A 12546-nucleotide genomic window follows, 5' to 3' on the forward strand; every position below is an offset into this window, starting at 1 on the left:
CCTTCTGTGGGCAAACCAGTTCTGGATCCACAAAGCAATATTCCCTTGGATCCCATGTCTCCTTACTTTCTCAGTAAGCCTTGCATGGGGTACCTTATCAAATGCTTTGCTGAAATCCATATACACTACATCTACGGCTCTACCTTCATCAATGTGTTTAGTTACATCTTCAAAAGATTCAATCAGGCTCGTAAGGCACGACCTACCTTTGACAAAGCCATGCTGACTATTCCTAATCATATTATGCCTCTCCAAATGTTCATAAATCCTGCCTCTCAGGATCTTCTCCATCAACTTACCAACCACTGAAGTAAGACTCACTGGTCTATAATTTCCTGGGCTATCTCTACTCCCTTTCTTGAAAAAGGGAATAACATCTGCAACCCTCCAATCCTCCAGAACCTCTCCCTTCCTCATTGATGATGCAAAGATCTTCGCCAGAGGCTCAGCAATCTCCTGCCTTGCTTCCCACAGTAGCCTGGCGTACATCCCGTCCGGTCCCAGTGACTTATTCAACTTGATGCTTTCCAAAAGCTTCAGCACATCCTCTTCATTAATATCCACATGCTCAAGTTTTTCAGTTCACTGTAAGTCATCCCTACAATCGCCAAGATCCTTTTCTGCAGTGAATACTGAAGCAAAGTATTCATTACCTCTGCTATCTCCTCCAGTTCCATACACACTTTTCCACAGTCACACTTGATTGGTCCTATTCTCTCACATCTTACCCTCTTGCTCATCACATACTTGTAGAATGCCTTGGGGTTTTCCTTAATCTTGTCTGCCGAGGCCTTCTCATGGCCCCTTCGTGGCTCTCCTAATTTCATTCTTAAGCTCCTTCTTGCTAGCCTTATAATCTTCTAGATCTCTATCATTACCTAGTTTTTTGAACCTTTCGTAAGCTCTTTTCTTCTTGACTAGATTTACAACAGCCTTTGTACACCATGGTTCCTGTACCCTACTATCTTTTCCCTGTCTCATTGGAACATACCTATGCAGAACCCCACGAAAATATCTCCTGAACATTTCCCACATTTCTTACTGACGTTGAGGCCAAGGTTGTTGTTGTGATATAACTGAGCAAGTGATCAATTCCATTATCCTTATCATTAACATATAACATAAGATCCGTATGGTCGCATCCCCCTCCCATTTTACCCCATGGGAGACTGCTTCCCTCCTCTACCCTCCGTGCAGCTTCTTTTGTCTCCTTCCCAGTTCTGACAAGAGGTTTTTGACCTGAAACATTAGCCCCATTTCTCTTCCCACAAATTCAGCGTGACTTGGTGAGTATATCCAGCCTTTTCTGTTTTTATTTAGGGTATTTGATCATTGTCATAAGGGTAGGCTGATGCTATAATTGATTAACAATTGAAAATGTGACTCAAACTGAAATAACTTATCTTCAATATGTGGGTGTTAACTCAGATAGAAACACTCAAATTTTTCATTTGTGAGTGTCGACCATGATAACAAGTTAGTTTACTTATTACATGGAATCTTATAGAGCTACAAGCTACAACATGGAAATAGATTGACTGCCCCAATCCTTCCCAAGATACAATCTCTTATTCCCTTGCACCTCAGTGTCCTTCAATAACCCATATTGAAATGCTGACATAATCTGGGCCTCCCATCACCAGTCTCACAAATCTGTACAAGATCTCCCATATCACCTCATATAAGACAAAGGCTACACAATAAATAGGAGGATTGCGGACAACACAAAGGTCTTATAGTGTGTGCCACTGATCTTTAGCAGGACTGGTAGACAGATGTTAAAAAGGCACACGGGCTGCTTCCCTTTGTTGGTAAGGCATGCAATGTGACAGCAGGAGGTTCTGATGGAACTGAACACAAGACTTGTTAGATCACAGAGTGAATCCTGTGTATAGTTCTGGTCACTACATCAAAGGAATGATATGATTGAATGGAAGGAGTGCAGAGGAAATTTGCAAGAATGTTACCAGATCTGGAATTTCAGCGATGAAGAAAGATTCAAAGGTCTGGGGTTATTTTAATTTGCTAATGGGCAGGCCAATGGGAGACCTAAATAGAGGCCTGGATTGAGTCTTTTTTTCCTTAGTTGAATAGTCAAAAAACCAGGGGGAATAGATTTAAATGATCAGTGGAGGGATTAGAATGGATTAGGAAAGATGAAGAAATAAGTTTTCAACCGGGGATATTTGGAACTCACTGTCTAAATGGGAGAGAGAGAGGAAAATTCCTTCAGAACTGCCTGGAAATATACCTGCAGCTCAACAGGGCTGTTGTAAGATGTAGTTAGGTTGAGCAGCTCTTTTTTGACTAGTATTGACATGATGGGCTATAGACTCATTCAATGCTGCAAATTTACTCTGATTCTCATGAAACTATTTCATGTTTGATTATCAAAAGAAAAGATTCATTAGTGTTAGATATGGTTTAAATGTTCAAACTAGAACCACTTGCATGATTGTTGGTGAAACGGTAAGATAATAAACAGTGGGAGTATTTTTATAAATTATTGTTGGATTTATCTTAACTTCTCTCTTAAATTTTTTTAACAAAGGCAGCAGAGTTGTTGATAGTTTGCATAGTTTTGCCTATCCATTCATATTAAAAAATAATGGATTTTCCATAAGTATTGGTTATAATGCAGCACATTCTTCTACCATTAATGCTGCACCATTGCATTTGCAAATTGATTTGGAAATAAGTATGCAAACATTGACTTGTAGATTGCAGAGCTGTAAAATAATACTTCATGCAAAAGGGTGTTTATGAATATAATGTAAGTGAGACCTTGAGCCAGATAGCATCGTTACTAGTGCAGAGATGCCTCAATCTATGATCAGTGCCTTCAGCGATCAGATTTTGAATGTAATTGGTAGAGGAAATTTATAAAGTATAAAAATGATATTCTAGCAAGGACTTTTTAAAATGCAACATGATACAGGACTCTGTTTTTTACTTATTATTATTGTGAGTTGAATTTAAAGGGCATGGCCTTTTAATCCATTTTTTGTTGGTAAATAATTAATGGTGGCTGTGCCTGTTCATGATATTATTGTGTATACACAGTACAGCAGGGAAATGGCATGTTTTGGGTGAATAAGAGCTGCAACTGCCAGAGTCACCTTCCCAATGGGCAGGGTCATGGGAAGAAATGGGAACAAGAGGTTCAACAAATTTGTTCAATTTATACATATAAACAGACACTGTTAAAACCTATTTCTAGGCAAAGCGATAAGAAAAGATTGTGAGCATGTCATACTGCCACTTACCGTGACGAGGCCTTCAATTGCTAACTGCAGGGACTTCAGATCCTCAACAACAGCAACTCCTACTCTGGTTTCAAAGGTTTCAGAGTAACTCCACTCCACTGAAAGAGGTGGACACAAATTGTATCAGTCCAATTAAGAGAAGGATATGGAGTTAAAATCAGGATGAATGTAACTACTGCTACTACCTCATCCCTTGGGTGACTAGGGTTTGATCCTGGCCTTGGGCACTGTCTCAGTTTCCACATTCTCTCTGTGACCACATGTGTCCCATGTGATCTCTGGGACTTCTGGGTGTCCCAGCTTTATCCCACATCCCAAAGACAAATGGTGAGTTAACAGGCTGCTGTATATTATCCCATAATGCGGGCCAATGGCAAAAAGGACCAAAGGGGAGTTGCTGAGCATATACGAGTGAAAAAATGTACAAGGGTACAGAGAATTAAGGAGAGGGAGAATGAGACTAATGTAATTGCTCTCTTAGGATCTGGTATAGCCTTGACGGGACAAATAGCCCTCCTCTGTGTTGTTCAAGTTTAGGATAGGGAATTATATATTGATGTGGCTGTACACACATAAAAATTAAAGTTAAAAAACTTCCCTTTGAGAATTAACAATGGGCTTTTACTGAGAGAAAGTTGAGATGGAACAGTTTTCCAACAATTTTCCTGGCGACTACCTGGAAACTGCAGGGTCACAAAAATCCTTCTGGTGCAGAAACAGGCCATTCAGATGGTTGAATCCATGTTGGCTGCTAACTCTTTCTATAAGATTTCTATAACAAAGGTGAACCAGACTGGTCCATAGTTGAGAGCATGTTCTCATGTCTTCTTGAATACGACTGTCACATTTGCTATTTCCTAGAGCTCTGAAACCTCCCATATCCCCAGGGATGAGTGGACAATTAATCAATTCCACTGTGCTTAGCCATATAGAATGTCTGCCATCCAAACCAGAACTTATTTACTTTAAGCACAGACAGTCTTCTCTAATAATGTCTCCTGATTTTTTCACCTCTTTGAGTATTCCAATGATCTCAATCTTCATTAAGAAATTAACAGCAAATTGGTCTGCCATATGCTCCAGTACCAAATCCAGCAATGCCTCTACTTACTTGTAAGGGCAAAAATGAAGAGATGAAAGAAGCTCACCAGAATGCTGAGGAATTAACTTCTTCTACTATCACCATTCTACTGTCCCTGCACATCTCTGCAGCTGTGTTGATTTGGTCCTCTATCTCCCTCTTAATGTTAAGTTGTCTAAAGATTAACTCCAGTATTACGATGATGTTTTTCCTGCAAGTGGATTCTATCCATGACCCTGTAAAGACATCCCTGCCCTTACTTGATCATTACATTATTTTTTTCTTAATCAATTCTGCCTCCTGTTCTTCATTCCCTATCTTTTCTAAATATCTCATATCTAGGAAATACTGAGTACTCAGTCCTTTTACTTGAGCCATGTTTCAATCATTCCCTCTGAATCCCACACGGTGAATTTAACTTCAAGCTTTCCAAATTCATGCAGTACAACTATACATACAGTCTTTGTCTTCCTTGCAGATGTACTTCAGCTGTCCCTACCCACAATCTTATTACTTTATAGTCTAATGCCATCTACCACTTCTGCCCCTTTGTTCACTCTATTTTTGGATGATGAACATTGTGCATTTTGAAAGAAATTCAGCCCATTCTCTCTGTGTAGCTATTTAGACACACTTCTTGGCACTTTGCAATCTCTTGCTCTTCTACAGTGCCCAAGCAATTGGCACTTACAAGGAATTACACAGGATGCTTTGCATTGTGACTAGACATCATGCCCAAATGGTCATTGCCAGTGCTGGTATTCTACATGGACTCCATTCACCCTATTTCATTTCATCCTGTCAACATATTTTTCTACTTTTTTTTATCCCTATAAGTGCCTATTCTATTCATGCCCTCCATAAGAACTGGAAGAAAATGCTGGAGGAACTCAGCAGATCAGGCAGTATCTATGGAAATGAATAAACAGTTGATGTTTCAGGACAAGACCGTTCTTCAGGACCGGAAAGGGAGGGAGAAAATGCCAGAATAAAAAGGTGGGAGAGGGGAAGGAAGATAAGCTAGAAGGTGATAGGTGAAGCCTGGTGGACAGAAAAGGTGAAGGGCTGGAGAAGAAGGAACCTGATAGGACAGTGGTCTGGAAGAACCAGCTTCTCTTGGATTCCTCAGTGACCATATTATTGATAAACTAATTGTAGATCCCATACCCAAAACCAGCACTACAACAATAGTATCCATTCTCCCTTCTCCAGGAAAATGAGTTCCAAATCATTAGTTATTTTTCCTGCAGAGTGCAAACTTCCAGACTTCTCTTTAAGCCAAGGAATCCTGTATACATTAGTGATCAGAAAATCATTAATCAGATAGAACAGTTCAGCTGGCTGCTGCCTGGAATGGACATCAAACTCACTCTGCAGTAGTAGGGGAAATTCTGGTAATGGCCTGGTGCTGCTGTTGAAGGCAGACATGTAAAAAGGCCTATCTCTAATGCACTCTATAGCTCTTGATGATGTCAGTGCTGGCAGCTCCATGAAACAAAACAACCATTGATTTAGAATCCGGGATTTGGATCAAATATCTTTTGTCTTTTGTTCTGGTAAACATACATCAGCAGGAGTTACCCTCCCAGACTTTGCCCAAGTCCCAATTAAATCCTGTTAACAGGGAATGTTAATAGGTTTTTTTTTACTGCTTAAGTAAGGATCTTAATTGGTCTTATTTGTTCCTACACACCACCACAATAAGTTGCATAGGGCTCCATTGTCGGTATTTATCTCCCCTAACCCTAACCAAATGCCCTGATGGCAACTTAGGTCATCTACTCACTGTGAATAGTTGTTTGAACACGTTGGTAGGTTAATTAGCTACTGTAAATTGTACTAGAGTGACAGTAAATAGTAATGTTGGGTGGAATTGATAGAAATATAGAGAGAATAAACTACAGAGAAAATCAGTGGAGCAATGGGATTGCTGTGTGAGCCAGTAGAGACTTGATAGACCAAATGGCTTCCTTCAATGTCATAAAGAACAATGGAAATCACCCTCCTGTATTAATCAGTTGTTTGCTGTTTTAACCAACAGTTTTAAAAAATTCTGTGAACACTTGGGAATCATACAATAGACACATTAGAGCCGTTGCAATTACAACAATGAATCAGATAGTTAAAACTACCTTTATATCGAGTGATTATTAAGGTGTCTGTCTTTCGTGGTTCCTCAAATGTGACCTGAAGAGATGTACTGCCAGTTACAAACAAACACACGTTCTCTGGAGAATCAGGAACATCTGTAGGGAAAAAGAATTAATTCAGGTTACCCTCATGTTCTGCATTAAATATGGTGGGGAGAGTCAACATAATGTCTCCTTGATTCAGTTGATATATTGCAATTTAACATCATGCACATAATAAAAGAAGTCTAAAACTGTAACTGTATTGATAATTCAATTAAGTAGGATGTTAGTAAATTGGTTGGATGTGCACTTTCTCACAGCAGTTGGGAGAAGATACTATGGCAAGTCAAATCACTCCTTTGCACTGCATAAATTCAAAGATTTGGCTAGGCACCATGCTTAATGATGATTCAAAATAGGAGGAATTGTAAGTAATTGTGCGGACCACAGATTGCTGCAGGTGGATACTGAGATGGTTCAAAGAGCAAAGTAGAGGCAACCATTGATGCCAACCAGTGGAGTGATGTCGCAGCAACAACCTGGCACTCAATGTCAGTAAGACGGAAGAGCTGAATGTGGACTTCAGTAAGGGTAAGACGAAGGAACACATACCATTTCTCAGAGAGGGATCAGAAGTGGAGAGAGTGAGCAGTTTCAAGTTCCTGGGTGTCAAGATCTCTGAGGATCTAACCTCGTCCCAACATTTCAATGCAGTTATAAAGAAGGCAAGACAATGACTATACTTCATTAGGAGTTTGAAGAGATTTGGTATGTCAACAAATACACTCAAAAACTGCTACAGATGTACTGTGGAGAGCATTCTGACAGGCTGCACCACTGTCTGGTATGGGGGGGAGGGGCTACTGCACAGGACCAAAAGAAGCTGCAGAGGGTTGTAAATTTAGTTGGCTCCATCTTGGGTACTAGCCTACAAAGTACCCAGGACATCTTCAAGGAGCGGTGTCTCAGAAAGGCAGTGTTCATTATTAAGGACCTCCAGCACCCAGGGCATGCCCTTTTCTCACTACTACCATCAGGTAGGAGGTACAGAAGCCTGAAGGCACACACTCAGCCATTTTAGAACAGCTTCTTCCCCTCTGCCATCTGATTCCTAAATGGACATTGAACCCTTGTACACTACCTCACTATTTAAATATATATTAATCCTGGTCTTTGCATGATTTTTAATCTTTTCAATAAATGTATACTGTAATTGATTTATTTATTATTATTTTAGTTTGTTTTTTATCTTCTATATTACGTATTGCATTGAACTGCTGCTGCTAAGTTAACAAATTTCAGAACACATGCCAGTGATAATAAACCTGATTTTGGAACTCCTTTTGGACTTGAAGGCAATTCTATGTGGCAGAACTGAGGCGAGGCAGGGTGAAATGGCGGGCCCATCAGTGAGGAAAGGAGCACCTAAGGTTTGGTTGATTTAAGCGCTGTGCTGAAGGCCAAATTGAGGCGGCGAGATTTGCACAACATAGTGTTTCAATACAACTGAACTTGATGTTTGGACGGAAACTTAAGTACCATGCAACATCAGAAACATCAAAGCAGCGGGATCCAGGTCCAGGTACTGATTCAACTGAACTTGACGGTTGTATGGATATTTAAGTGCTATGCTGAATTGGAAGCGTCGGTTACACGCCGAATCGCGATGGTGGGGTCCAAGACCCAGAGCGCATCTGATGTTTGGATATTAATTTAGGAGCTAAGCCAAATTGAAAAGGTCAGGATGGTGCAGCTTGAGACAAGGGTTGTTCAGATTGCTGATCCACGAGGTTTACTCTGCTCTGCGCTGAACTATCTTGCTCTCTTGTAGACTTCAGTTCAGAACACTATTTGTGCTTTCTTTCTCTCTGCACATTGGGTGTTTGACGGTCTTCTTTTAAATGGGTTCTTTTTTATGGGCATGATTTGCTTTTTTTCTCTCTGCACATTGGGTGTTTGACAATTGTTTTTTAAATATATGGGTTCTTTTGGGTTTCTTTGGTTTGTGACTGCCTTTTAAGAAATTAATCTCAAGGTTGCATAATATATACATTCTTTGATAATAAATGTACTTTGAATTCTTGAAAACGAACAGTACATAGGAATAAAGGAGTGGAATGTTCAAAGTTTACTAACCCCCATCCTGGTAACCTGAGAATTGTGTTGTTAACTGATTCAAATGGTCAATTACTATCAATTAGTCTATATCACACCCAGATAAGAAGTGACAAAAACTCCATCAGGAGAAACTATTAAGGAACCATAACTCCATAGTCTCTTGTTTGTCTTAGCATATTATATTTGCTATTTAAAATATCTCATATTATTACAGCTTCTACCCAAAAATGTTATTTTCCCAAAAAAATCTATCCAATTTGCCCTTAATGAATCAATGTGAACTGCTTCACTGTCTCTCTATGGAAGACAATCTATGGATTGCACTTTCATTCAACTATTCCTTCCAGAATTCAATGTGACCTTGTGTCTATCAAGCACAAGCTGCGATGATCCTTTGTATGTCAGAACACTGCAAAGTAATTTAACCAGGGTAAGAGCAAAGGTCATTGCAAAGGGAGCAGTGGGTAGGATATGCAGCTCAGGAAGAAATGTTATGATGGTGACTAGTTTGGATACACATTGCTTTACGAATATAAGGAATTTTAAATAAAAACAAAATTAATGATTCCCGGTAAAGACGTAAGCACTTACGTGCATTGTCAAAAGCAAGTTTCATTTGCTTATAGAGCTTGTGTCGAAATCTCCAAGTCCGAAGCGCTCGGGTTTTGTTATGGAAATCAGCCTCTGACTCTTCATTCCTGAGTTCTGTCAGTTCGGAAATCTTTTGTCCCGCATTGCTCACTATTGCCGTCAGATGCACAGACCAATTTCTTTCATCGACTGGATGGACAAAATGTCAGCATGGAGAACATGTGGAGTTTAAGGGAAAAAGATGGGACAAACAGAATGGTGATGAGAATAGCAATAGGGATATTTACTTAGGTTTTGTACTACTTTCAATCAAGTGGGGAATGGTGGCCTAGTGGTGAAGTCAGCAGAGTTTTTGGTAAGTCTGGGAAACAGTAGCCATAAAACAACCAGATTGTTTTAAAAACTCAAATGGTTCCTGGAAGAAAATCTGCCACCCCTGTCTGCATTTACATGAATGAGGCGCTGGCTGCACCAATACAGTTGGCTCTCAACTGCCTCCTTCAGTTCAGGGAAGAAGTAGCAATGTCATTAATAAATACTGACAATGCCAATTTTATGAAACAAATTATTTTATGAAACAAATTTAGAACTTTGATAGAAGATCACTTGGAGGTGTGATCTTTCCGCTGTATCAGCTTATCCACTTTCTAGCTCGAGGAAATCTGCAGATGCTGGAAATTCAAGCAACACACACAAAATGCTGGCAGAACGCAGCAGGCCAGGCAGCATCTATAGGGGGAAGCTTAGTCAGGACTGGTGAAGGGTCTCGGCCCGAAGCGTCGACAGTGCTTCTCCCTATAGATGCTGCCTAGCCTGCTGCGTTCCACCAGCATTTTGTGTGTGTCGCTTTCTAGCTCCACATGTTTCTCACACCCCAGGGTAATAAGTCCCAGCGATACTCATAGAGTCCATATCATAAGTAAACAAATAAATAATGCATTTAGTGATGAGAAAGCATCTCATCATTGAGACGCACAATAAAGCAATGTACACATTAGAGAAACCCACTCTCTGTACATGGTTCTGACACATAAGGGTGCTGATGTCAACAGTTGGTGCTGGGTGTTCACTATTGTAAAATCAGTTAAGAGGGCCACAGATTAGAAGGACCTGAGTGAGGAGTGTAGGAAACATGGGTGCTTCCTCTAAGAATTGCTCCAATGCCTTCACAGTGGAAGTCCAGCCCTCAGCAAGACTGATACGCAGTGGGGATAGCAGGGATAGGTGGTACTTACTAATGATATTAGAATGACCCTATGAGTGGAGAACAGATATATGGCCAAATACATGTCTTAGCCTTTCAATGAAGTCTCACAATTCTATGATAGCAGTCATCATATTTCCTATAAAGTCAACACTAACTCTTGACTGTGATGGTTAACCATGCCCTTAACATTCTCCATCCCTAGTTCTAGTTTTGACTACTCACACTGATGGTTATCCCTGGCTCCAGCATTCATTAAGAGGCTCGCCATTGAGATGTTATTAGTCAGGACAGCAATATCCAGAGGTACCAGGCCATTGCTTGTAGCCTCATTGAGGTTGTTGAGTGTACCAGGACGCTCAAGTATCTGCTGAACTGCATCGAGATCTTCATGTTCCACAGCATCAAAGACCGAATCATACTGAATGTTCTAGAAGTTAAAAAATGTATATTAAATTCCACTAAAATCAATATGAACCTAAAATGTATCTTCTGAAGCAAATACAGAAACCAAACTGGAATTCAATGCTACTTGCATTGAATAATCTGGGTCATGATCATAGTAGTTGGTTGATAGCACTTAATGCCCTCTGTGTTTCAGGCTTCTTTTGGATGATTATTTTAGAACTGACCCACTATTCCTATTTAGCTTATTGCTTAAATTCACTCTGAAGGAGTGCCGGCCTCACAAAGCTACCTTTAAACCTTCACTGGTAACAGTGAAGAGTTCAATGCACCATTACTGTTGTGTTCACTCAGAACCACTATTGCCAAGAACTCACTGAAAGATTTCCTTTTAACTGCTGCCAATAAGTACTGATTCACAGAATTCCCTCTGAAAATCTGCCAAGGGTTACTGACCCCATAAAATTCCCGTTACCATCACTAATATTGAAGAGACCTCTGAAGTTCTTGACTCCTTCCTGCTAAATTTTCTACCAATTATTGTTACTTACCTAACTCACCATGTCAACATATGGAAAGAAGGCAGGAAAATCTGGCTATGATTGGTTTCTATAGTAACAGAAGAGATTGCATTATAGTAAAACAGGTCGTCTGATTGACACCATTGCAGAATCCTTCACCCATGTACTATGACTCACACTGCGGGGATATTTTACTCATAAGTGAGTCATAGTTTTGTGCTATTTTACCGCATAGGCTGCTACTGTGCTGCGTGAGTTCAATAGCGGTATATTGAAGTAATATTATACTGGAAATTACAGGGTAATTACATATTTTGGGGTTATTGCAAAGCAGAGTTGTCAGCACCTCTGTATTTGTTGTGAACTGATCCATACACAGCATTGACAAGTAAAGCTAAAATCTTGCTTAGTTGTTTAGAAAATAGGTCAACACGATGCAGTCTGTTATTTTTGGTTCCTTGGTTTGCCATCTTTGTCACTTTATAGATTTGAGATTTAAAGGAACAAGATTTTGTAGAATGTACTAATCCAACGACAGTGGACTTTAAACATGGCCATTGATTTATTGAACTGCACAGACCATTTATAAGCTCTAAATACTTGTTAATAATATACATGGCATTTCATATTACAGTAAGAATCTGTAATGGTACAAGGAAATTAATTGACAAGAATCCATATTTATTTTCTGACTTCCACCAGGTAAATGATCTACTGATGGGCCAACACAATAAAATAACTCATACCATTGATGAAGATTTCTTGCTTCTTTCCTTTTCAATTTTTTTGATGAGGCAGCCTTCCTCTGAGCTGGAACTACCTTTTAACCTGAAGGACAGGTTACGGTAGAGTCGCTTGGCAGCATTTGGGGACATGGGTCCCAGTGACTTCCTCCTCTGGAGAGGTTCCCTGATCGGTTGTGTCATTTTACTCAGCATACACCTGGGAAGGAAGGATTTTAAAAAAAAGCTTGTTAAATATTAATGCAGAAAAAAATATAATTTGCTCAAAAATTTTACTTATTTTGTGGCTTCTCTTTCCCTATTATCTTTCTCTCTTGTGCCAATGGTTAATTATTAAAATTGAAACTCAAGGAATAAAAAGTTTAAAGGCAGCATGAATAATAAGAAATGATTTATGGACAGAAATCATTTTTTCTGAACCTGGAGGATAGTATATGCATTTTACCTAGGACCACTTTTTTGACACATGGTGATATTGAGTTGGC

The 12546-nt window shown here is 39.7% G+C and overlaps 1 protein-coding gene across 1 annotated transcript in view; it reads right to left on the reverse strand.

Moving 5' to 3' along the window:
* The window catches only part of LOC140718998 (ankyrin repeat and fibronectin type-III domain-containing protein 1-like), a 207932-nt gene that overhangs the window by 48076 nt on the left and 147310 nt on the right, over positions 1–12546 (reverse strand). The window contains exons 2-6 of the mRNA XM_073033307.1: positions 12065–12260; positions 10618–10822; positions 9189–9377; positions 6480–6593; positions 3267–3364 (exon numbers count right to left, since the gene is read on the reverse strand). Of these exons, the coding sequence (XP_072889408.1) occupies positions 3267–3364; positions 6480–6593; positions 9189–9377; positions 10618–10822; positions 12065–12260 (802 nt within the window). The remainder of the gene's footprint in view (positions 1–3266; positions 3365–6479; positions 6594–9188; positions 9378–10617; positions 10823–12064; positions 12261–12546) is intronic.

This window comes from Hemitrygon akajei, chromosome 31 (genome assembly GCF_048418815.1).
Source record: "Hemitrygon akajei chromosome 31, sHemAka1.3, whole genome shotgun sequence".
Taxonomy (NCBI): Eukaryota; Metazoa; Chordata; class Chondrichthyes; order Myliobatiformes; family Dasyatidae; genus Hemitrygon; species Hemitrygon akajei.